We start from the raw sequence: 26193 nt of genomic DNA, 5'->3' as shown, positions 1-26193 counted from the left end.
CGCAACTTGAGCATAAAGCTGAGCCCCGCAAAGCACGATGAAATCGCAGAGGGGAAAAGCCCCGCAGCCTCCCATGCCCTAACAGACGTACCAGACCCTGCAGGCGAGCGGGTGAGTCCTGGAAACCCCCAAGGGACTGTTCCCACCTTTCCTAGTCACTCCACACCTTGTTATAATGGGCCCATGTGACCGCATAGACTGACCCACGGACCAACTCCATCAGTCTGCCAGACCTAGAGACCACATCTCCACTGAGCACGGGATGCAATCCACTTCGGCCTGTAAAAAGCCATTGCCAGAAACAAGTCCCACTGAGAATGAGAGAGAGCATCGGCCATTACATTGAACCCCTGGCATATGTTCAGCCCTACAAGACACAGTAAGTGCCAAACAGCACAGGACCAAGCGCCGCAGAAGTGTACCACTGGGGGAGAATTAGCGGTCAATTGATTAATAGCCTGCACCACCCACCAAATTGTTGCAATGAAAAAACACCCGCCTGTCCATGAGTTGGGAACCCCACACCTCCAACGCCACCAGAATGGGAAAGAGCTCCAGAAAAGCCAAGTTCCACGTGAGCCCTGCCGCATGCCAGGCACACCATTTCAGGCCCATGATGAGCCAGCTGCATCGGTAAACAGGTGTAGGTCAGTATTAGAGACCTCCGGGGCCTGCCAGTAAGTCCTATAATAGTCTGGGATTATAATAGTCCAAGAAGGAATCCCAGACTGCCAAGTCATCTCGTAAGGGCCGCGTAAGCCAAATAAAGTGACGTCGCCGCCGCCAAACACCTGTTAAAGTAACGCCCCATGGGCAAAATCCAACAAGCAAAATTCAGCTTCCCCAGAAGAGAGTGCAGACAGAGCAGCTGAACCTAATGACACCCTAATGCCAGCTACACCACCTGAACCTGGCTAAGGTCTTGAACATTAGTCAGGGGCAACCGACATTCTCCAGCCACTGAATCGATCTTGATGCCCAGGAAACTAAGGCACATAACTGGGACCCACAGTTTTGTCATGGGCCAACGGAACACCGAACCCATAAAACACTTCCCCGGGAACCTGCAGCAGCAGAGTGCAGCCGTGCAACTCAGCTGGCCCCACACACAAGAAGTCATCCAGGTAGTGCAGGAGGGAGTTGATACCCGCTTCCCTGCGCACTACCCACTCCAGTAAAGTGCTAAAGCACTCAAAATAAAAACAGGATAGAGCGCAACCCATAGGGAGGCACATATCCACAAAAAACTGACCGTCAAAGGTACAGCCCAGGAGATGATTACAATCTATGGTTGGGGGCCGATGAGGAGGAGGATGTTCCCTCACCGGCCTCCCCAAGCAAGGACAAAAAAGTGCCTTGCTGAGGCGCTGAACGGGTCATAATTGAGAGCCAGAGGCCTATGTCCATCTGGTCCCAGGACAGCGAGGGTCGCACAGTCAGCCGCTGAAAAAACTGTTTGTTGTACCTCCACCAACCCAGCCCCCCCATAGGTGTGACATGCGTTCCAGTAAGTGTCCTGATAGCAGAAAAACATGGAACACTTCTGGGGAGAGTTCTCCCCCACGACGCTAGTAAAGATAGAAAATGTCCGAATCCAATTCCAAATCGTCTTGGGAATTTTTTGATAGCGGTATTTTTCCCTGTCCTTCTCAGACTCTTTACTGTGCTTCTCAACCACCGGAGGAGCTTCCTCCAATGGCAGGAGGGAAAATATTTCCATGAACTCCCCTTTCCAATTTTTTTCCCTCATTTCCTGTTTCAAGTGCAAGCCCAGCAGGCCAGAACAGCACATGTAAGCAGCGCCATGTGCAATGTCCAAAACGCCCGCCTTGAGAGAAGTGTCGCCTGCATTAGCAACAGCACAGGAAGCTGCGGGCTTTGAGAGAAGCGTCACCCACACTAGCAACAGTGCAGTGTGCCGCGGGACCCGGGGACACCCCGAGGACTGAGCAGAGAAAGGGTGCTGGGCTGGGAACCAAACCGACCGAAGCTGACTATCCATAGAGTAGTCCCCGCTAACAGCCGCCCCTGGTTCCTACTGATCTAAAACCCATAAAGACCTGAGAGGAACCCACCAGCATGGGACCTGAATGACTAGAAGAGGAGAGAACACCACACTTACCCGTTGCAGCCTGGCATTCCGACCTCGGCACAGCAAGCACAGAAGGTTGAGGCAAAGTGACAGGAATTCCAGCATCCTCTGAGTTCCTCAAAGGTGTTCCAGGTGCCACCTGCTGGGCAGTTCCAGTACCAGCAGCTGGGTCCTGAGAGAAAACCAAGGGAGAGGATGTGAGCCCATGGGACAGGAGAGACAGACCCACGGGAGCCTTCCTCAACGTCAGAGGAGACTCCCGACCCACTTGAGGACCCCACCCAGGCCCCAACCACAGTACCGAGCGGGCCTACTTACCATGGGGGCTCTGTACTCAGCCCTGCTATCCCACATCCCACAGGGAGTCCTGGAAGTCCGCAGGGTGGTCGCATGCTGATGGGGAGGTGCGGCCCGCTGTCCACTGCCCCCAGCCGGCGATCCAACGCTGGAGTCCTGGAGTTGCAGGCCGGGTGTCTGGAGCACCAGACATGTGTTCCTGGTGATGCCTTGGGCCCGGGCTCCTACTCCTCAACCGGCCCCGAGCAGTAGTGTCAGGGGACAGCCTAACCAGTGGGCGAAAACGCTGGCCGGTGCTAGTTTGGCCCACAGGAACAAGGGCCTTGGGGAGGCCCCTGAAGGAGGCAGGCCATGGGGGGGACCCATACCGGCAGCCATACCTGGGGTCAGGCGAGCATATTGCTTGCGGAGTTTCCGGCCGCCATCCAATGCTGCAGCAGCTTTCAAGCTGGTAAACTTACAGGCCAGGACAAACAGGAGCAGGAGGACAGGAAGCTGTTTGCTGGCCCGAATTCCAAGTGCCACTGAGGTAAGATCACCCCCCCAAGCTCACACACCACATAATCCCACCCACACATTCATACACAACCAATCGCACGCATCTATCCCCACACTCATACATGTGCCCTTGTCCACTTAGCTGCGCTATCACCCCAGGGCCTGAACCCTCTTAGACCTTTGAAGTGTCGCCTGTGTTCCTTGTTACTTCAATTTACAAAGGAGTTGCAGAGCTGGATTATATCAAGCAAGAACCAAGTGACATAGTCAAGGGTCGGGGTAAAAAAAAAAAAAACTACTCTACAACACGATACTGTTGGGAATCACAATAACTGTGTGCTCAGCCCAAATAATTGCAGAATATGCAGTCTACTCTATTCACATATTGTGTTATGTTACGGTAACCCAGGGATAAAAGGGGTTAAAACCTTATAAGATGCTCCTTTCTCGAATACGAAGGCAACTACCGATCACTCCAATCAGCCGAACAGGAACCATACGAATCATATACCCTCCAAACATCCGAACGAGACAAAGCTCCGTATTGAGGGTCAGCAGGAATCTGGTTTATTATGAGCTACCTGCCCAGTATTTATGCAGGTTCTCCACCAGGTGGACACTCCCCTAGGGGACCTGTTGGAAAACCGGGACACATATCGTACATTAGCCAATCACAGAGTTGAAGACATAACCACTCCTCTTTTACTGTATAGGACCCTCCTCTCTGTCCTGGAGATAATTGGGAAGTAACTCAATTATCTCAGAGGACAGAGGCCAAACTCAATTTTATACAGAATCGTGAAAATTAGAGATGTCGCAAATTTTCCGTTCGCGAACGGCGATCGCGAATTTCCGCAAATGTTCGCGAACAGGCGAACCGGGCGAACCACCATAAACTTCAATAGGCAGGCGAATTTTAAAACCCACAGGGACTCTTTCTGGCCACAATAGTGATGGAAAAGTTGTTTCAAGGGGACTAACACCTGGACTGTGGCATGCCGGAGGGGGATCCATGGCAAAACTCCCATGGAAAATTACATAGTTGATGCAGAGTCTGGTTTTAATCCATAAAGGGCATAAATCACCTAACATTCCTAAATTGTTTGGAATAATGTGCTTTAAAACATCAGGTATGATGTTGTATCGATCAGGTAGTGTAAGGGTTACGCCCGCTTCACAGTGACAGACCAAAAACCCCGTTTAACGCACCGCAAACAACCGCAAACAGTCCATTTGCACAACCGCAAACTCCCCATTTGCACAAGGTTGGATACCAAGCTAGCTATGTCCCGTTCCTTGTCCTCACTGATGTCATTGAAGTTCTCTTCCTCCACCCAGCCACGTACTACACCAAGGGTCCCCGAAAGGTGACAACAAGCCCCCTGGGACGCCTGCTGTGTTTGGTCTTCCACCTCCTCAAAGCCACCTTCCTCCTCTGACTCCTCTCTCTGCGTTGCCTCTCTCTGCGTTATTTAGGTGTTAAGTAGTACTATTCCTATCGGTTTAATCCCTGTTACGTCCCCCTCATCAGGCCTTTTTTAGTCAAATGTATTGCCCATTGTCAGTCCCTTCGGGATCCATCCCTCATTCATCTTAATAAAGGTGAGGTAATCTAGACTTTTTTGACCTAGGCGACTTCTCTTCTCAGTGACAATACCTCCTGCTGCACTGAAGGTCCTTTCTGACAGGACACTTGAAGCGGGGCAGAAGTTCTATCGCAAATTGGGATAGCTCAGGCCACAGGTCAAGCCTGCACACCCAGTAGTCAAGGGGTTCATCGCTCCTCAGAGTGTCGATATCTGCAGTTAAGGCGAGGTAGTCTGCTACCTGTCGGTCGAGTCGTTCTCTTAGGGTGGACCCCGAAGGGCTGTGGCGATGCGCAGGACTTAAAAAGCTCTGTGTAACGGAGCTCCGTGTACCCCGACCGAGTACCCTCCGTTGATGGATGCTCCTAGCGCTCTCAGAGGACTCCAAGCACTGCAGACGACACCACAACCACCGCAGGCTCCACAACCGCCGTAGCTTAACTGGAGCTGCGCCGTCTTCCTTCCACCCTGGATCGGCTTCTGTCCTCCAGGACCGTGTGGGGAAGACCTCTCCTCCAGGAGAGCGTATCCGGAACAAGCTCTTACAAGAGCTAAGTGATTAAGAGCTCAGGGGAATATGCAGCGCATAGCAATCCCCAGTGTGATATAGCAGTTCCCTCCAATAACGAGACACGGCTACGTATTGAGGGTCAGAAGAGGTCTGAGGACTGGAACACCCCACCTGCTTTTTATTAGGATAAGGTACACACAGGACACTCCCAGGGGGAGGATGAAATTAACCAATAACAGCATAGTACAGCCCACAGGTTCCCTCCCCTCAGATAAACAGTTAAACCAATTATTACATACAATAAAAATACAGTTTTCACATACACACTGTAACTTTAAAACCATACATTCAATTTCAATAAAAGTTGCATATTCAGACTCAGCATACATCAAACATAAACACTTCCAAAAATCAGCCAAATCCCTCCAGTGGATCAAAAGTTAGCTGGAAGTCCTTTATGACCGACCGCAAGCACAATTTCCTGCCCAAAACAGTTCCATAGATTTGGGCTGTGCGGTCGGTCAATTTCATGCGAAAAAACGACTAAGTCCCATTTCGAACGGGACTTAGTCTCTGGAGCTGCAAGTTCAGTATGGGAGAAGGTAAGGGTCAGCGGTGTTCGGCAGAATGTGTAGCCGATTTTAGTTCCACAGAATATTTAGCATACACCGCTGACCGCATTCGAGGAAACCAAGATGGCCGCCGCCACGTGCAATTGACCGGCAGTAACCTCACAGCCTGGGAGGTAAATTGCCTGCACACTTTAGCTTCTGGGTGGTCCGCCTGTGTGGTACTTGGTTCAGTAAGCCCTATTTACTGAACCAAGTGGGGGAAAGCCAGGAACAAGTTATTTTACCGGTCTGGGGACATAGTCTTAAAGGGGCATTGTTCAGCAAAGTCACAATATGTCCCCAGACGGTTCTTAAAGGGCCATACACACCCAATAAATGTTAATACGTTTTCAGGGGCACAATCTTCCAGGGGCCATAGTCATGAGGCAGGAGGCTGGCAAACATGCTTCTCCACAATCCAGGGAAGCAGGGCAATTTCTCGTTTAAAGGGCCAGTTACAAATAGCGATTTGTAACACATCTCCCCTTTGGGGGGAAGACTAACCAGGCACCTGACCTTCTGTCGGTCAGTGCCTCCGTTAGTCGATCCACCAACCCACAATAAACAGATGTCCGAGTAGCCCCCCCACAACATCAAAGTACAGGAACAGCCCACCCACAACACACAGTCACTGCACCTGGGTATTTGGCTGTGGTAATGAGGCCACATGCCGAGGGTACTTGAAGGGCAGAGGCCAACTGCACTCTGCCCAGATGCCAGCTCTTCTGCTGGGGTAGCCTGCAGGACATCAGGCTCTGGACCAGGGACAAAGGTAGGGCAGAGGCCGACTGCACTCTGCCCAGCTGCCAGCTCTTCTGCTGGGGTACTGAGACCATAGTCCGGCTCAGTAGTCAAGGGAACATGGACGTCAGGAGGGGTTAGCATCGCCTCCGTTAACCCTGGTGCCACGCTAGGAGTTAGCTGGGGAGGGGAATTTGTACTTACCCCCTCCTCTGGGTGTCCCGGTGAGGGTAGTTGGGGATCTGGAAAGGCTGTCCAGCATCCCTGTAGGTCAGGCACAGAGACCACGGTCCCATCTGCGCCGTCTGGAGGATTGGTGTCTCCCCTTGTTAGGGGAGGCTGCCGCTGGGGAGAGGGGGTGCTGTGCTCCTTTCCCGGAAACACAGGCTGCCGCTGGAGAGGGAGACCGCCTGTCTCCACTCCCTTACCATTGTCCTGTTGCTGTAGAGAGGGACCAACTGTCTCTGCTCTCTGGGGGGGAAGGACGGCACCTTCGGCCCCCTGGGGTACACACTGCCGCTGGAGAGGGAGACCGCCTGTCTCCACTCCCTTACTATGGTCCTGTTGCTGTAGAGAGGGACCAACTGTCTCTGCTCTCTGTAGGACACACTGCTGCTGGGGGGGAAGGACGGCACCTTCGGCCCCCTGGGGTACACACTGCCGCTGGAGAGGGAGACCGCCTGTCTCCACTCCCTTACCATTGTCCTGTTGCTGTAGAGAGGGACCAACTGTCTCTGCTCTCTGTAGGACACACTGCTGCTGGGGGGGAAGGACGGCACCTTCGTCCCCCTGTAACTCCCACTGCCGCTGGAGATCTGGGTTGGTTGCCCAGCATCCCTGTAGGGCCGGTAGAGAGACCTCGGTCCCATCTCTACCTGCCATCTGGAGGGCATCGCCGGACCAGTCAGGGAGGTCTGGTTCTGCTTGTCGGGTAGGTTGGGGCTGCACGAAGCTGAGCAGGTGTAGGTAGTCCTGCTCCAGCTCCCACTCCCTTGTTGCCAGGTGGGTCATGTCTTTTCTCACCTCTCGTTCGTCAGCCCAGACATACATGCCCATCCGGTAGTCGTAGATGTCCCAGAACCTAGACTCCTCCGTGCTGCCGAAATCAGGCTCCTCCTCCATGGCGTCCAGAAGTAGACCAGGACCATCATAATCATCCCCCTCCGGTAAGTCGTGCTCGGCTGTCCAGGGAGTAAGTCGAATGGTATGCCACCAGAGGGCCTGGTATGCGTTGTCTAACCCGATCTCTCGCCATACCAGGGTCTCTAGTCTTGCCACCCATTCATCCAGGGGCTGCTCTCCCAATAGACACATTCGCATTGCCACACGCTTCTGTAGCCGCTGCTCATCACTGGGGAGACTCTCACCTCGCCGCCACTGGGCGTCTTCCAGGGCATCATACCAGAGTTCCTTTCTGGCTGCATCCCTGTAATCTGCAGCCTCCTTCTCCTCCTCATCATGGAACGCTGTCCGCAAACCAGCTGATTCCATCCTGTTGTAGCCAGGGGCGCTGCCCAATGGCTAGCGTTGCCCTCAATTGTAACTCCAAACGTTACCAGTGTCTCTGAGCTGCTTCTCCTCGCACTAGGACGCCATCCCACCGCTGCCACCAATGTAACGGAGCTCCGTGTACCCCGACCGAGTACCCTCCGTTGATGGATGCTCCTAGCGCTCTCAGAGGACTCCAAGCACTGCAGACGACACCACAACCACCGCAGGCTCCACAACCGCCGTAGCTTAACTGGAGCTGCGCCGTCTTCCTTCCACCCTGGATCGGCTTCTGTCCTCCAGGACCGTGTGGGGAAGACCTCTCCTCCAGGAGAGCGTATCCGGAACAAGCTCTTACAAGAGCTAAGTGATTAAGAGCTCAGGGGAATATGCAGCGCATAGCAATCCCCAGTGTGATATAGCAGTTCCCTCCAATAACGAGACACGGCTACGTATTGAGGGTCAGAAGAGGTCTGAGGACTGGAACACCCCACCTGCTTTTTATTAGGATAAGGTACACACAGGACACTCCCAGGGGGAGGATGAAATTAACCAATAACAGCATAGTACAGCCCACAGGTTCCCTCCCCTCAGATAAACAGTTAAACCAATTATTACATACAATAAAAATACAGTTTTCACATACACACTGTAACTTTAAAACCATACATTCAATTTCAATAAAAGTTGCATATTCAGACTCAGCATACATCAAACATAAACACTTCCAAAAATCAGCCAAATCCCTCCAGTGGATCAAAAGTTAGCTGGAAGTCCTTTATGACCGACCGCAAGCACAATTTCCTGCCCAAAACAGTTCCATAGATTTGGGCTGTGCGGTCGGTCAATTTCATGCGAAAAAACGACTAAGTCCCATTTCGAACGGGACTTAGTCTCTGGAGCTGCAAGTTCAGTATGGGAGAAGGTAAGGGTCAGCGGTGTTCGGCAGAATGTGTAGCCGATTTTAGTTCCACAGAATATTTAGCATACACCGCTGACCGCATTCGAGGAAACCAAGATGGCCGCCGCCACGTGCAATTGACCGGCAGTAACCTCACAGCCTGGGAGGTAAATTGCCTGCACACTTTAGCTTCTGGGTGGTCCGCCTGTGTGGTACTTGGTTCAGTAAGCCCTATTTACTGAACCAAGTGGGGGAAAGCCAGGAACAAGTTATTTTACCGGTCTGGGGACATAGTCTTAAAGGGGCATTGTTCAGCAAAGTCACAATATGTCCCCAGACGGTTCTTAAAGGGCCATACACACCCAATAAATGTTAATACGTTTTCAGGGGCACAATCTTCCAGGGGCCATAGTCATGAGGCAGGAGGCTGGCAAACATGCTTCTCCACAATCCAGGGAAGCAGGGCAATTTCTCGTTTAAAGGGCCAGTTACAAATAGCGATTTGTAACACTCTGCATGTCTTCCATCAATAACACGTCTGTAAAGCGTCCTGTCCTTGCCGGCGTGGTCGTCGGAGGAGGAGGATTACTTTCACCACTTCCCCTGTTCGATTCCCGTTGTGCTGTGACATCACCCTTATACGCTGTGTAAAGCATACTTTTTAATTTATTTTGGAACTGCTGCATCCTTTCCAACTTGCGGTAATTCAGTAACATTTCAGGCACTTTCTGCTTATACCGGGGTCTAGTAGCGTGGACACCCAGTACAGGTCGTTCTCCTTCAGCCTTTTTATACGAGAGTCCCTCAACAGGCACGACAGCATGAAAGACCCCATTTGCACAAGGTTCGATGCCGAGCTACTCATGTCCCGTTCCTTGTCCTCAGTGATCTCACTGAAGGTATGTTCTTCCCCCCAGCCACGTACAACACCACGGGTACCAGATAGGTGACAACGAGCACATTGGGATGCCAGTTGTGGTTGGTCTTCCTCCTCCTCCTCAAAGCCACATTCCTCCTCTGACTCCTCTTCCTCACAATCCTCTTCCAGCGTTGCCGCAGGTCCAGCAAGCGATGCTGATAAGGCTGTTTCTGGTGGTGATGGTGACCACAACTCTTCCTCTTCCTCTTCACGCTCATCTACGGCCTGATCCAGCACTCTTCGCAGGGCACGCTCCAGGAAAAAAACAAATGATGTCGCTGATGGTGCCTTCGGTACGACTGACTAGGTTTGTCACCTCCTCAAAAGGACGCATGAGCCTACAGGCATTGTGCATGAGCGTCCAGTAACGTGGCAAAAAAATTCCCAACTCCGCAGAGGCTGTCCTTGCACCCCGGTCATAGAAATAGTCATTAACGGCTTTTTCTTGTTGGATCAGGCGGTCGAACATTAGGAGTGTTGAATTCCAACGTGTCGGGCTGTCGCAAATTAAGCGCCTCACTGGCATGTTGTTTCGCCGCTGGATATCTGAAAAGTGCGCCATGACCATGTAGGAACACCTGAAATGGCCACACACCTTCCTGGCCTGCTTCAGGACATCCTGTAAGCCTGGGTACTCATGCACAAAGCATTGTACGATGAGGTTACACACATGTGCCATGCACGGCACATGTGTCAACTTGCCCAAATTCAATGCCTCCAACAAATTTCTTCCGTTGTCACAAACCACTTTGCCGATCTCCAGTTGGTGCGGAGTCAGCCACTGATCCACCTGTGCGTTCAGGGCGGACAGGAGTGCTGGTCCGGTGTGACTCTCTGCTTTCAGGCAAGTTAACCCCAAGACGGCGTGACACTGCTGTATCCGGGATGTGGAATAGTACCTGGGGAGCTGGGAGGCTGCCGTTGGCAGCAGGCAGCAGGCAGCAGGCCTGCCTGCAAGTCGTGGCGGTGTCACCAACTACTCTGCAGAGCCACGCATTCCATGCTTGGCAGCCGTCAGCAGGTTTACCCAATGCACAGTGTAGGTGATATACCTGCCCTGACCATGCTTTGCAGACCCAGTATCAGTGGTCAGATCGACCCTTGCCCCAACACTGTGTGCCAGACATGCCATTACTTCCTTTTGCATAATCGAGTACAGGTTGGGGATTGCCTTTTGTGCAAAGAAATTTCTGCCGGGTAGCTTCCACTGCGGTGTCCCAATAGCTACAATTTTTTGGAACGCCTCAGACTCCACCAGCTTGTATGGTAAAAGCTGGTGGGCTATGAGTTCAGACAAGCCGGCTGTCAGATGCCGGGCAAAGGGGGTGACTTTGTGACATTGGCTTCTTACGCTCATACATGTCCTTGACAGACACCTGACTGTGGGCAGAAAATGCTGGACCAAGAGGAGGATGGCGGCTTTGAGTTTGTGTGCTGCTTGTACTCATGTGTTGATCCCATAGGCGTTTGTGATGTGCGATCATGTGCCTTCGCAAAGCAGTTGTACCTAGGTGGGTGTTGGACTTCCCACGACTCAGTTTCTTTTGGCACAGGTTGCAAATGGCATCGCTGTTGTCAGAGGCAGACACACAAAAAAATGCCACACTGCTGAGCTCTGCAATGACGCATTCTGGTGGTGGCAACAGCTTGCATTGATTGGCGTGCTGTCTGGCTGACCCCGGGTGCCGATGCATGCTGTCTGACTGTGCCACTAGCTCCTTGCGACGACCTCCCCCTGCTTCCAACTTGTCTCCTCCTTCTTTCTGTCTCCCCATCTGAACTTTCCCCCTGTTCTTCTTCTCTTCTAGCGGGCACCCACGTGACATCCACGGACGCATCGTCATCATCAACCGCTTCACTTGTATCTGACAACTCAGCAAAGGAAGCAGCAGCGGGTACAACATTATCATCATCACATACGTCCATGTGTGTAATGCTGCCTGACTGAGACATATCCCTGTTATCTACATCCTCTGGCAATAATGGTTGCTCATCACTCATTTCTTCCAACTGATGTGTAAATAACTCCTCTGACAGATCAAGTGAAGCGGCTGTGGTGCCAGTGTTGGTGGTGGCGGCAGGCGGGCGAGTGGTAACTTGAGAGGTGCCCGAAGCTAAGCTGGAGGAGGATGGTGCGTCAAGGTTCCGAGCGGAAGCTGTAGAAGATTGGGTGTCCTGTGTTAGCCAGTCAACTATGTCCTCAGAACTTTTCGAGTTCAGGGTACGTGGCCTCTGAACACTGGGCATTATTCTAGGGCCAAAGGGAATCACAGCACCACGACCACGACGGCCCCTGCGGGGTGGCCTGCCTCTGCCTGTCATTTTTGTTTTTCGATTAGTGGTACTATGCGTGCAAGCTACTGTGACAACATATATGAGTGGCACTGTGCACTGGCAGAAGTTGGCAGAGTAGACGCTGTAAGCCTGACACACACGCTTGCAGACAACTAACTGCTATTCAATCTATTACAGTCAAATTTTTTTTTTTAAATGTACACTACTGTTACACCAGATATGAGTTGCACTGGTGTGACACTGTGCCCTGGCAGGCCCTGAAATGCACACGCGTGAAGGAAACTGACTGCTATTATTTCACAGTCAAATTTCTAGTTTTTTTTTTTTTTATGTACACTACTGTTACACCAGATATGAGTGGCACTGGTGTGACACTGTGCCCTGGCAGGCCCTGAAACGCACACGTGTGAAGGAAACTGACTGCTATTATTTCACAGTCAAATTTCTAGTTTTTTTTTAAATGTACACAACTGTTACACCAGATATGAGTTGCACTGGTGTGACACTGTGCCCTGGCAGGCCCTGAAACGCACACATGTGAAGGAAACTGACTGCTATTATATTACAGTCAAATTTCTAGTTTTTTGTTTTTTTTTAATTGCAAGCTATTGTGACACCAGATATGAGTGGTGGCACTGGGCAAGTGGGCACAGTATATGCTGTGAGCCTGACACACACGCTGGCAGGCAACTGCAATTAGATTACACAGAAAAAAAAGAAAAAGCAGACTGATGTTCTAGCCCTAAAAAGGGCTTATGGGGTGCTGTCCTTACAGCAGAGATCAGAGGAGTCCTTCAGGACTGTAGGGGACACTGAATATACTAGCTTAGCTATCGATTTCCCTATTAAATCAGCAGCAGCTACACTGTCCCTCCTCTCCCTAAGAATGCAGCTTCCGAATGAATCTAAAATGGATTCTGTTTGGCTGGAATGTGTCTGCTGACTGTGAGGTACAGGGTCAAAGTTTACTCAATGATGACGAATAGTGGGCGGACCGAACATCGCATATGTTCGCCCACCGTGGCGAACGCAAACAAGCTATGTTCGCCGGGAACTATTCACCAGCGAACTATTCGGGACATCTCTAGTGAAAATACATAAAAATACATAATACAAGAACTACCGAACACAATAGATACATTCCACACATCCCCAGATAGCTTGGATCTCAGTGCACATTATTACCGAATGGAGCTCAGATCCTATACACACAGTTCAATCGCCATGGAGCCAAAGTCTTTCACATAGTCTTTCGTTATACGAATGGGCTCCATGGCACAGCTATCTGGGATAAGTCTATTTGTGAAAAGAAACTACCGAACGGACCAGCGGTGTTCGTGAGAAACAGTGTCCATTTTTAGTTCCATGAAATCATCGACGAACACCGCTGAGCATTTGTTTGTCCAAGATGGCCACTGCCTCGTGGTCATCATACGAACGACGACCACCTAGTCGGCATTCCACAATTAGGAAGTGTCTGTGGTTAACCACAATGTTCTAATGAGGCAAAGAGGTTAACCAGGAGCACAACCAGGCTCTGTAGGTTGTGAGATCCTACACTTTTAAATACCTGAATGTCTAGCTGGCGTCAGCTATTTGGCTGTACTTTGTAATTGATGAGTCAGTCTCTGTGATAGTTAATGGCTATTAGCCTGGTTCCAGTATCATATCCAAAAGAAAGAAACATTAATATATTACTTACAAAATAATAATTAAGCCTCATTTTTGTTATATTTGAAATGTGACCAGCACAATCTTCTAATCAAGCCCAAACATGGGTTGCTTAACTTGACCATAGGGGAAGGAATTGTGATGTCCGCCATATTGGGTTGCAAATACAGCGAGCGAGATATCTATAGAATGGGAAAATAATAAATTCATATAGGTGGCAGAGGAAGCTGTTGCAACACTAGCATGCACACTCCAACCTTGGCACAACAAGTGTAAAGTCTCCCTCATTAGCTGAAGTCAACGTATCTAGGAGATTAATGCTTGGAAGTATAGTTGTTTTATTGTCACTCCCCATTGGTAACTTCACTTGATCTGTAAATTAAATGAGTGTTTGTTGTCTGTCCCATAACCATTAATCATCTATTTTCTTGACTACCTCTCATTAGGAGAAGTGATCTAGCCAACATAATTGGACATTTTGTCCATCATTAGAGACTACACTAATCAGCTATAACATTAAATCCATTGATATATAAAGTTAACAATATTGATCATATCATAGCAATGGCATCTGTCAAGATAGGGGATATATTAGGCAGCAAGTTAATCCATTTCATGTGTTGGAAGCAGTAAAAATTGGCAAGCAAAAAGATCTGAGTGACTTGTGAGATTTACTGATGTCTGGTACAATCACACACTAGAGCTACTGTAGCTCAAACTGCTGAAAACCTTGCTGACCATGGTAGAAAGGTCTCAGAACACATAGCACATTGACTGGTCTGCATCTGAAAAGCCACAAGGTGCAGAGTGCCCATGATAATCTCTATCCACCATTAAAAGCCCCATCAATGGAGATGTGAGCATCAGCACTGGACCAAGGAGTAATGGAAGAAGGTTGCCTGGTCTGATTAATCATATTTGTTTGTGGATGACTGTGTGCGTGTGCCTCATTTACCTGGGGAGGAGATGGCAGCAGGTTACACTATGGGAAGAAGGCAGGCCGGTAGAAGCAGTTTTTTGCTCTGTGCAATGTTCTGCTGGGAATCCTTAGGTCCTGGTATTTATGTGGATGTTACTCTCAGGGAACAACAAATCTGATGCATGGAGGCCCCACCATGCAACTGCAGAACTTAAAGCATATGTTGCTAATGGCTTGGGCACATTCAGAGGTCTTGTGATGTTCAAGCCTCGATCCATTAGAGCTGTTTTGGCCACAACACCAGTGGGACATGTATTATGCAAGTGAATTTAATGTTGTGGCTGACCAGTGTAAGTTGCTTATTTGCTCACACCCCGCCCCAAAAAGCGTCTTCTTTCCATCCTCCTTTTTTCTGGTTCCAGGAATGGTATTCATAATCAAGAACCAAACCGAACATGTCCAGGCTTGCCAGTCGGTTTCCCCTGAATTCTGTCAGAATCGGAATTCCTTCCAATAACCGAATTGGCACAAATACTGCTGAATTGCAGTTGGGTCTGAAACAAATCTCTAAGTTTACTAATAACATTAAAAAAAAGGAACACATGAAAAGTTTATTACAAATAAATGCTGTAGGAACCCTAGAATTAATTATCTAAAATATGAGTTATGATAGCTCTTATTTAATGTAGTTACTAAACCATTTGGTTAACGATGAATTCACATGATAGTGTAAACAAGTGGAACAATATTTGTAAACATTTGAAACCAAATCCCTTTCTTTGGTCTGTTTGACATAATTATTTGAACTATCTGACAAAACAAGAATACAAGGAAACCATTTACACTTCTGCAGTCATCATAAAGAAAACTTTCTGATCCATGTTTTACGTGCTATGTGTTTTGAATAGCTTTCGGTACAGCTTAGCTTCCAATATCATTTGATGGCAAAAGCAATTTTAGATAACTCAGCTGCTAAAAATATATAATAGTTTTTCTGCATTAACTTACAAAATATCTGTGGCTAAAATTTAGCTAAGCTTCCAAAACATGTGGTCAGTGTTCTCATAAATTCTGTGTTGGCTTATCTGTTTATTACTATGATCGTGTTAAGTAACAAGGTTGATTCAGGCATGCATCCCTTGCTCAGGGTTCCACTGTACACACAAGGAAGGTGCTACTGTAAGGACACAGTAATATCTTAGCTCTGGGTGACCAGCAGGAAGAGAGAAAACAGTGCTCCCCCTTCTTCCAGTCACTTTATATAGTGTGACCAAGAAACCGTGCCATGATAGAGGATCTTTATCCTCTACACGGTCTGAAAGAAAGTGCTCCTTGAGAGCACTGAACAGCTTCCTGTCAGTCTGGGAAGAGGAAAAAGAAGCTCCTCTACAGTGTTCTTTTCAGCTTCCATGCTACATCAATGGAGGTAAGCAGCCATGCAAGGGAAGAAGAGAAAAGGGCACACAAAAAGGCCTGATTAAGAGGACAGTGACACAGAAGTTCTGAGAAGGGGACAAATATGACACACAGAAGAGCTGGGGAAGGGAGCAATGGCATACAGAGAGGGACAGGAGAAAGGGACAATGACACAGAGAGAGGCTAGGGAAGGGGACAATGGCACAAAGTGCGGCTGAGAAGTGGGCGATGACACATACACAGAGGGGCTAGGGACAATGACACAAACATATGGGCTGGAGAAGGGAACAATGACATACCAAGGGCGTAGGGGGAGAAAGAGACACTGAAAGTGGCTCGGATTGAGTAAGACACACACAAGGGGGTATAAGGCACAAAGGGGTAAAATGGGACATAATATACACTTAAGGGATAAGATATATAAAAAGGGGTAATACATTCCAAAGATGGGATAAGAAACACATAAGGGGTAAGACAGTCAATAGGTGGTTAAGAGACGCCTTTAGATAAGCTCATGGGCAGGGTCCTCTACCTGTTATATTGGTTTGTTTTTATTGTGTTTGTCTTTTTCCTAATTGTACAGCGCTGTGGAATTTGTTGGCGCTTTATAAATGCCAGTAATAAATAAATACATGTAAAAATTAATTTTGGGGGGAGGCACCAAACTGCATTTTCACCTGAGTAGTCAAAATTGCTTACACCAACCCTGTCTTGTACTCACTAACAAGGCCTAACAAATGCCAAAATTGTATGAGGCATGGCTGTATCTCTCATACATATGTATCATACATCAGTGACACAAATTGAGATACTGGCATGCTTCCATAACCACCCTGACCTACTTCTCGCCATATTTATTAGAAAATGTGCAAGTATGCTCACAGAAAGACACCTGTACAAGTGAACACACAAACACGTGTGGTCTGCCTGCCTTCTCTGTATATATGTTTAGAATGGGATGTTAGGCCAGTCAAAAGAGTATGTATTATTTTCTAATCAATCATTCTATTACTTAATTAATCTTAATTAATTAATTAATATTGCTTGAAAACCCTTACCCATCAAGTAACTGTGTGGCTGCCTGTTCGTCACCCAAAATAAATAAGAGTAGTTATTCCTTTTGTCCACATCTAATATGTGTGTGAATTAATAATAAATGAGCAGGTGACTATGTGGATGGTGACTATGTGGATGTACCCAAAATATATTCTACTATTTATTTTTTAAAAAAATTTGTGTGAAATGTTTCAGTTTTAGTAGGCTGAACAACCCATTCACTTGCTTTCTGGCACCAAAATGATCCAGTATAGTATAATTAGAAAAATTATTCCCGTTAAATAACATGTCTATTTTGATATTATGGGTTGAAGCAATATAAATAAAAACGAAGTTGACTGCATATCAGAGCATTTATACAAAATTAGTAATGCAGACGGTAAATAGAGAGAGGAAACGTATTTTTTTTTTAAATCATATACAGTTTAGGGACGTTTGTCAGCATTTAAATTAAATACTAAGTAAATTGCATAGCTAACCATTGAGAATTGTATTTTTCTGCTTACTGATTTAATAAATTATTTGTGTAGATGAAATGCAGCCAGTTAACAGTCACCAGAGACCCAAAGTTGTAATTGAGTATTTGAGTTTGGCAAATAGAAACTAATTGAACTATGAAGTCCAGCTAAATACTCCTTAATAACTGTAGCATCTTGAAAGTATACCTTATACATATAATTGTTAGTTGAACTTGCAGATTTGCTTTACAAATACCTTGCACAGGTCCATTTTCCATAATTTCTTTCATAATTTCCCTCTCCTACAAAATGAGAAACAAAATATTTACAAAATGACATATTTTATTAATTGTTATACTTAGAGCAAATAATTTATTTCTACACCCCTATTTCATTAGATATAATATTAAAAAGTGTTCTTAAAGATATTTTACCTAGAATATTTAGTTCTTGAAAAACATTATCATATGCTTTTGGCAACAGTACTTTGTTGTTATTTTGTTAGCACAACATTACTGCATGGGTGTAGTGTTGATTTAATTACTATATAACAAAATTTTTTGTAAAATCTCTTGAAGAAAATTGTGATTACAAGTTCAACACAATTACAATGTAAAATAGAAAATTATGAAACATTCCAAGAACCAACAAAACTTTAATGCATTTAGTGTCATTAATATTCTGTATAGATTTTGCACACAAAAAATATGTTTTGGGCGGAGCCTGGCGCTGAACCGGACCGGACGCCATCTCTCCCAGCTCCGTCGATCACACACACAATCTAGGTGATATCCTGGAGACTAGCCGCCATCCAACTACAAAACCGTAAGCTACAGCCTGGGGACACCACACCGAATCCCCAGATGCCCTTCCAATACTCCCCGAAGCATCTAAAGGCAAGACGCAGGACCGGGGCCTACCACATACCCGCCAACCGCGACCTCGAGTTTCTCTGGGGCGGAGTCCCCGCGGGAGACACAGCGGAGCGGTGGCCGACCCTTGCATCACCTGCTGACACGGCAATGGGGCGTAGAAATCAGAAGAGTACCCCCAGTAACGGAGGGACATAGGAGGGACATAGGAGCCATGCTTCAGCGGCACACCTCCTCCAAGATGGCGGCCGCGAAAGGCCCGACCTCACCAGAGGCTCCCCACACGGACGCATCTGCAACACTTCAGCTGCAGAACACAACGGAGGGCTCACAGCAACAGCCCACAGCAACAGCAGGTAACTCCGAACCTGCAACCAAACAGGACCTCCAAACCCTGTACACTATGGAGGCAACAGAGGCAACAGAGGCAAATCTTAAGGAGCTAAGCCAAGACACCTCCACCATGCAGGCATCTATACTCCAACTACAAACAGCCCAACAGGCCCTTACACTGCAGGTGGCGGCGCAGGAGGACAGGTACCGCCGCAACCACGTGAAAATACGGGGTATCCCGGCAACGGTCCCCCATGAGGAACTGCCACACTACGTCAGAAGGCTGCTGGCTTCAGTGCTGCCACCTGCTACCGCAAAAAAAATAACCATCGCTGGGCTATATAGAATACCAACGTCTACCTTAACCACCGCCAAAACGCCCGGCGACGTCATACTCCGCTGCACACTACCTCAAGACAAGGGGCAAATAATGGCAGCGGTAAGAGACAAGACCCCACTGCTCTTTGAGGATTCGCAACTGTCCTTCTACCAGGACTTAGCCAAGGCCACACTACAATGGCGAAAATCCCTGAACCCTGTCACCACCCGACTGCGGGCAGCAGGAGTGCCGTACAGGTGGGGAACACCACGATCCCTCCTTGTCTCGTACAAGGGGTCCACGCAACGGCTAACTACAGGGACTGATATCCCAGCATTCCTTGCAGCTCTAGACATGCAAGAGGCAACGGTAGCACCAACGGACTCAAATCGGGCTCATGGATGGGACCCATCCAGAGTGGTACCATTTGTCCCAAGAACTGTAGCCGATTGCCCACCCGATTCCTGACTGGCAGGGACATCTCCAGCCCGGTCCAAATCTAACGGAGGGACTCACTGATCCGACAGCCCTAGGCTGCAAAATTGTAGAGATGTAAAGTTCTGCTTGTTTTTGGGTTACCTTCTTTGTTTTTCTCTTTTTTTTTTCTTCTTCTTTTTCCATGCCATAAGTCTATGTCCCTTGCGGTAGAATCACCCACTAGAGGACACAATACTCAGCCTGGGCCCACTGGGCATAAAGACACCAGGCTCACGACACTACACCCAAACACCCACGAAGCTGCGCCACCTATGACCCTAGTCCGGTTACATCTAGCCACACATGACCAATCATTGAAGCGCACACCCCCCCGCTACCCCCTTGGTTAGGGGCTAAGCCTCTCTTGAGAGGTCAACCATGCACAAAGGCAATCATCCCCCCCATCCCACCCTGGGTAGGAGGGCAAAGCTTACACAACCGACACTTGAGTGCAGATATCGCTTGATCTACCTAAGATAGACATGTTATTACACCTCTTGTGATCATAACCCATGCTAATGTAACATGTTTTTGCTAACATCCTGTTCTGAGCGACATTATTTTAACATTATAAAATGTGCTGATAAGTTCCTTGTTCCAAATGTTAAGCTTGAAAAATATGCTCGGGGTATGCTTTTGGGGCTCCATGAGCTTGTTTGTTATCCACTCAAAGCACGATAAAAATAAAGAATTTAAAAAAATATATATATATGTTTTGCGGATTGGACCATGGGGCAATGAAGTTTTGTGATTCATTCTATTACGACATTGTCCACTTCCTTACCTTACAATAAGCACTTTGCAATTTGCACTTATCTGGAATGCTCTCAAAGTAATGCAAACTTTTCTTTAGCTCAATCTAGTAGCCTCAGTACATTACCTTGTAACTCAGAGATGCAAGTGGGTTTGCATCTTTGGAAGCTGTGCCTTCACACATGCACTTGGCTAACTAATGCTAAAGGTAAGAGAGGTGGTGATATTAATAATATCACTTGGTGAGTTACTTCTGGTATTGTAAGAGATGCTGCTCCAACTATTTCCACTAAATGAGGTAATTCTGCAATGCACATGTAAAAGAAAAAAATAACATAACATTGCAATCATAAATAGAGCAATGCATAAATAGAGCAAAAATGAAAATGTGACCCACACCTACATCTAAAGAGCTGTCAACATAGCTCAAAGTATCCTGTTCAATGCATATAGAGGAATGACAGTGTTCTAATACAGCACACAAACTTTAGTATTACATGATAATAATTATAAGAAATAGCAGCTGCTTACTGGACTTAGTGGCTTGTTAGAGAACCAATTGGGATCTCCTGAGGTGGTGCAGCAAATGTCCTTAAGTACCCCCTGACAAAGCCAGAAGGTAAAATGGCATATGGTAGGTGGAGTGTAGCGAGCCCGTGATAATGGGACCTATTATGGAGGCCAGACAAGTAACATCAAGGAAGCCTGGAGCAGACCAATTATACATCGGGCTTAAGTGTATAGTTGTATATTAGAGAGTAAGAGAGTGAAACCAATTCCCCTTAACATCATCCAGCCCTAGTCAGCAGGGAGTATGGTAATTATTCTACATTAATTATTGTGATAAGCAATGTTCTGGACAGATTGAGAAAGGTACTCATTAAATAATTTGGTCTGATAGTTTTACTCAAACAATTCCACGGCTCAAATATGATGAATAATCCAATGTTTTTTATTGACAGGATGAATTAACAGATCCCAGGGTACTGAACTGGGTAAGTTGGGCAAAATGAATATGATGTTCCAGAGCTGATAGAAAAGTCTCTTACACAAATAGAAAAACTCCAAAATGGAAACCAGAAACTAAAATGGAGACATTAGCAGGCTACAGCAAATACCAAATAACTTAAAACTGTAAAGGAGCACAGCAGAGTGAGGAAGAAACGATTAATATAAACAACTAAGCATAACTGTAATCTAGTTGTTTTTATGAGCCTAAATAAAATTTAGTTAGAATGGAGTGAAAAGGATTAAAATACGAACATAGGCAAAGTTTGTTGAAACATATATGAACATAGGCAAAGTTTTTAGAAGACATAAGATCCTGAGTAATATGTTCAGAGTTATAATATTAATTATTTCTAGACTTCTAAAGTGGCTTAAGATCCTTTGTGATCTTGTCTAAAATGGGTATAATTGTCTTGCAATTAAATCTGCAGTAAATACCAAAATATGACTCCCTAAATATTTTACAGTAGCCTTAGCCCAGGGGAAGAGAATTGATTGCTGCAGATGGGTCAGGTAAATTGAGAATTTCCCTTTTTTCTAAATTTACATTGAATTTGGAAAGGTTACTACAGAGTGATAACTATTGATAATGGTGGAAGACAGGTAGCTGGGTCAGTTAAAGAAAAAAGTATGTCATCTGCAAATGCAAAAAACATTATAAGGTTATGATCCCGTGTATGTTTTAGGTTTGAACAGATCACTTGAAAAAATGGGTCCAAAGCTAAAACAGAAAGCAAATTTAAATGGGTGCACCTCTGCCTTGTTTCAATGAAAATGGATAAGGCAGAGAAGAATTGACCATTAAACCACGCTTAAGGAGTGGAATAGAGATTTTAGTCCAGTGCATATAGCTGTCACCAAATCCTAAAATCTGAAATGTGTGAAACAATAGGGACCGGGCCATCACTTAAAATGTGAAGCGAAGTCTATGGCTCTGTAAGAAGTGGTGGAATTAATTACATTAAAACTGAAAATCTTTTAATAAATTGGTATAAAGTCATCAGGGCCTGGACATTTAGAGGCAGGAGTCACCTTAATAGCTTGAGAAAGATCCTCAAATGAAAAGGTCCATCTAGGCCTTAAGCAAGTTTTGAAAGATATAGTAGAGTGAATGTGTTTTTGAAGGTAGTCAACAATAGATTCTGTGTCATCTGTGGTATTCTTAATAAGATAAAAGAGACTGATAATACTTACGAAGGCAGTAGCTATATCTTTAGCATAATGTTGGACAGAGCCTAAGAAAGCATTAATTTTAGAAATATGATTATGTAGTTTTGTATGAAGTTCCTTAGCGACTAATTTATTTTATCGATTACTCAGAGTAATATGTATGTTTTGTTAGGACGTCTGGCCCATTAACACTTTTATTTTTAAGCTATAAGTAAATTTTCTGGAAACTAGTCGCAATTTTAATAATGATTCAAATGGAAAAAAAAAACAACTATATAAAGCATGTATGCAACGGATAGTTATAGAAAGCTAAGTAAATGGATAATTGGATGATGTTAAGTAAAAAAAAAAAAAGGAAAGTGACTAAACTGGATGCACTAAATATAATTCTGAAATATGGTTCTGAAATAGATAAGTATATATAATAATTATAGATTTTTTTTTCAATATATACCACCCAGTCATTTCAAAAATAGATATTTCACCTTATTTTATCACAGTCGAAGTCACAGTGACGTAGACTATTAAGCAGAGTGTTATCGTCTGACAAAGTTAAGAAGTAATTTTTAGAAAAATAAATTTTCTACATTTATGATGTGGAGCTTAAGAGATACAACACTGATCATCTGAAAATGTAAATGCATTACAAAAATGCTACAGCCCAGTTAAGTAAGTTGAATAAAATATCAACAACAAAAAACAAAAAAACAAAAGATTAATTTAATAAAGGAAGAAATTTGCATATAGTTACAATGGTGATGACAGTGTGCTAATGGACTTATCTGCATTTTTTCATTGTAATCATGTTATCTTCCTCTGTCTAATCATATCAAAAACAAATTAATTTTTTTTAAGACAAAAAACTAAACAAAGAAACAAGAAAAGGCGCAGAACACTTACATTGGAAGGAACTCTGTAAGGAGGACTGCATTGATAGATGTAGTTTGAATCTTCAAAGGCATTAGGACAGCTTGACATTGCATGACTTTTACCACGTTGATCAGAAAAGCTTGAGAAATTGCATACAACATAGGCATTGCTTGCATCCATTACATAAGGATAACATGAATGAGATACCAGTCTGTTAACAGAAATATATATAATTAATTGGAATTAATTAGTCATTGTTATATATGAATGTTAGTTGTAGTATACATAGCTAATTATATAGGTATATTTTCATTTAAATATTTCAGGTATACTTCCAGCCTTAACATTTGTGCAGCTAAACTCCCTAACTATGGACTTAAATTACAACAAACTGGAGGCTAATCCAGTGGTTATAAATGCTTGGAAAGATATGAGCCTTTTATTACAAGACAAGAGTAGCCTTGCTTGCAAGCCCTTTCTCAATTTGTATGAACATTTACATTATGTTGCCTATTTAGGTAAATGTTATTTGAGGGGTTTTCATAAAGTTTTAATTATGTTCACTATAAAGATATAATTAGTACTAAAATAAATACAGTAACTTCAAAATACAGAACTTGAGTCTCAACATCTTTAATCGGTTTTGATGAACATTAACTTTTTTTGTGTGAATATGTTTTTTATTAGTGAATCTGATGTAGTAGCACATTAAATACTACATTATTTTAGACTCCAGATTTTTGTTTAAGAAAAATGAAAAAAAAGTTGAACCATAAAAGTGGTTTGCAGGCAAACACTAAATTATGCGAAGATAAGGAAATAACTAAATGATTAAGTCTATTAAGGTATGGAGATAAATATACTGATCAGCCACAACACTAATAGCACCTGCCTAATATCATGTAGGTTCCCCTCGTGCTGCGAAAACAGTTATGATGTGACGAGGCATGGACTCCACAAGACACCTGAATGTGTCATGTGGCATCAGGCACCAAGACATTCACAGAAGATCCTTTAAATCCTGCAAGTTGAGTGGTGGGGCACACATTGATCGGATTTGTTGTTCCAGCACATCCCACAGATGCTCAGTTGGTTTGATATCTGGGTAATTTTGGAGGCTACGACAACACCTTGAACTCTTTGGCATGTTCCCCAAACCATTCCTGATTTTTTTGTAGTTTAGCAGAGTGCATTAACCTGCTGAAAATGGCCTCTGTCATCAGGATTGAAAGAAGGCAGACGTGGTTCCTATATTCAAAAAAAGTGTTCAAAGTCTTTGACTAGTAATTATAGACCTGTGTACTTAACATCTGTGGCTGAGAAAGTATATGAAGTGAAGTGTTATCAAGGGATAATATTTAGGAATTTATTGTGAAGAGCAATGTTATTAGCAATAATCAAAATAGTTTTATGTAACATAGGTCATGCCAAACTAACATAATTGCATTCTACGGAGTTGAGTAGCAGTATAGATCAGGATGTTGCGGTGGGTGTGATCTACTTTGTGATCTACTTTGATTTTATCAAGGCATTTGATATGGTTCCTCACAATCGGTCAGTGTTCAAAGTAAAAGAAATTGGCCTAGATTAACATTCTTTTTCTTGGGTAAAACATTGGCTTAGAGTACAGAGAGTTGTTATTAATGGTAATTTTTAGCTGGACAAAAGTGGTAAGTGTTGTCCCTCAGCGTTCTGTTCTGGGACTGCTTCTAATTAACATGTTTATATATGAAGTTGAAATAGGCATTAAAGCCATGTTTCAGTGTTTGCAGATGACACAAAACTCTGTAAAGTAATACAATGTGAGCAGGATAGTGCTTTGCTTCAGATGGATTTAGATAGATTGGGGGACTGGTCATTCAAATGGCAGATCAAACTTAATGTAGAAAAATGAAAAGTTATGCACTTTGAGATAAAGAATACACAAGCAACTTACACCCTAAATGGTATTGAATTACAGATAACAACCCATGAGAAGGATTTGGGAATTGTTATAGACAACAAACTGGGCAAACATGTGCAATGTCAATTGGTAGTTGCAAAGGCCAGTAAGGCTTTGTCATGTGTAAATAGCAGCATTAGTTCTCAGGATGAAAATATAATTTTGCCTCAGGATGAAAATATAATTTTGCCTCTTTATAAATTACTGTTAAGACCACCCCTTGACTATGCAGTGACAATTTGGGCACCTGCTCTAAAGAAGGATATTATGGCACTAGAAATAGTGCAGAGACCGGCTACAAAATTTATAAATGGAATGGAAGATTTTAGTTATCAAGAAAGGTTAACATATTTAAATCTGTTAAATCTATTTGTAAAATGGGATATGATAGCATTATACAACTATATTTGGGTCCAATACAAACCATATTCTGGAAATCTATTCAAAACCAGGACTATACATGGGACATGAGGTCACATATTTCGACTGGAAGAAGGAAGATTTAGTCTAAGACAAAGGAAAGGGTTTTTTTTTGTTTGTTTTTTACAGTAAGTACAATAAGGTTATGGAATTCTCTGTCTGAAGAGGTGGTTTTATTAGAGTCTATACCAATGTTTAAACAGCAGTTCAATACATTCTTGCAAAACATAATATACAGGAACATAATTTTTAATTAGTGGGGTAATAGCTTCTTGATCCAAGGATATATCTAACTGCCATTGTAGGTTCAAGGAGACATGTTTTTCTAGTTTCTTATGAAATTGGATGTGCTTCAGAATGGGTTTTTGCCTTCTTTTGAATCAAGAGCAAAAAGAAAAGTGAGAAGGCTCAGCTTGATGGACACATGTATTTTTTCAGCTATTTTTATCTAATGTTATAATAAAAAATAACTTCACTGTGTATGCCAGCAAGATGGAATAAAACTAGTTTTCTGCAGGTTTTCTTTAGTGCCAAGGATCAGTTTATCTAAAAATAAAAAATATGCAGCAC

The 26193-nt window shown here is 44.9% G+C and overlaps 1 protein-coding gene across 1 annotated transcript in view; it reads right to left on the bottom strand.

Moving 5' to 3' along the window:
• TINAG (tubulointerstitial nephritis antigen) overlaps positions 1-26193 on the bottom strand; it is a 235398-nt gene that overhangs the window by 45013 nt on the left and 164192 nt on the right. The window contains exons 7-8 of the mRNA XM_063441731.1: positions 23292-23472; positions 17716-17761 (exon numbers count right to left, since the gene is read on the bottom strand). Of these exons, the coding sequence (XP_063297801.1) occupies positions 17716-17761; positions 23292-23472 (227 nt within the window). The remainder of the gene's footprint in view (positions 1-17715; positions 17762-23291; positions 23473-26193) is intronic.

Source organism: Pelobates fuscus, chromosome 2 (assembly GCF_036172605.1).
Source record: "Pelobates fuscus isolate aPelFus1 chromosome 2, aPelFus1.pri, whole genome shotgun sequence".
NCBI lineage: Eukaryota > Metazoa > Chordata > Amphibia > Anura > Pelobatidae > Pelobates > Pelobates fuscus.
The sequence above is the reverse complement of the archived record's forward strand: the minus strand, read 5'-3'. Positions and strand labels throughout refer to the sequence as shown.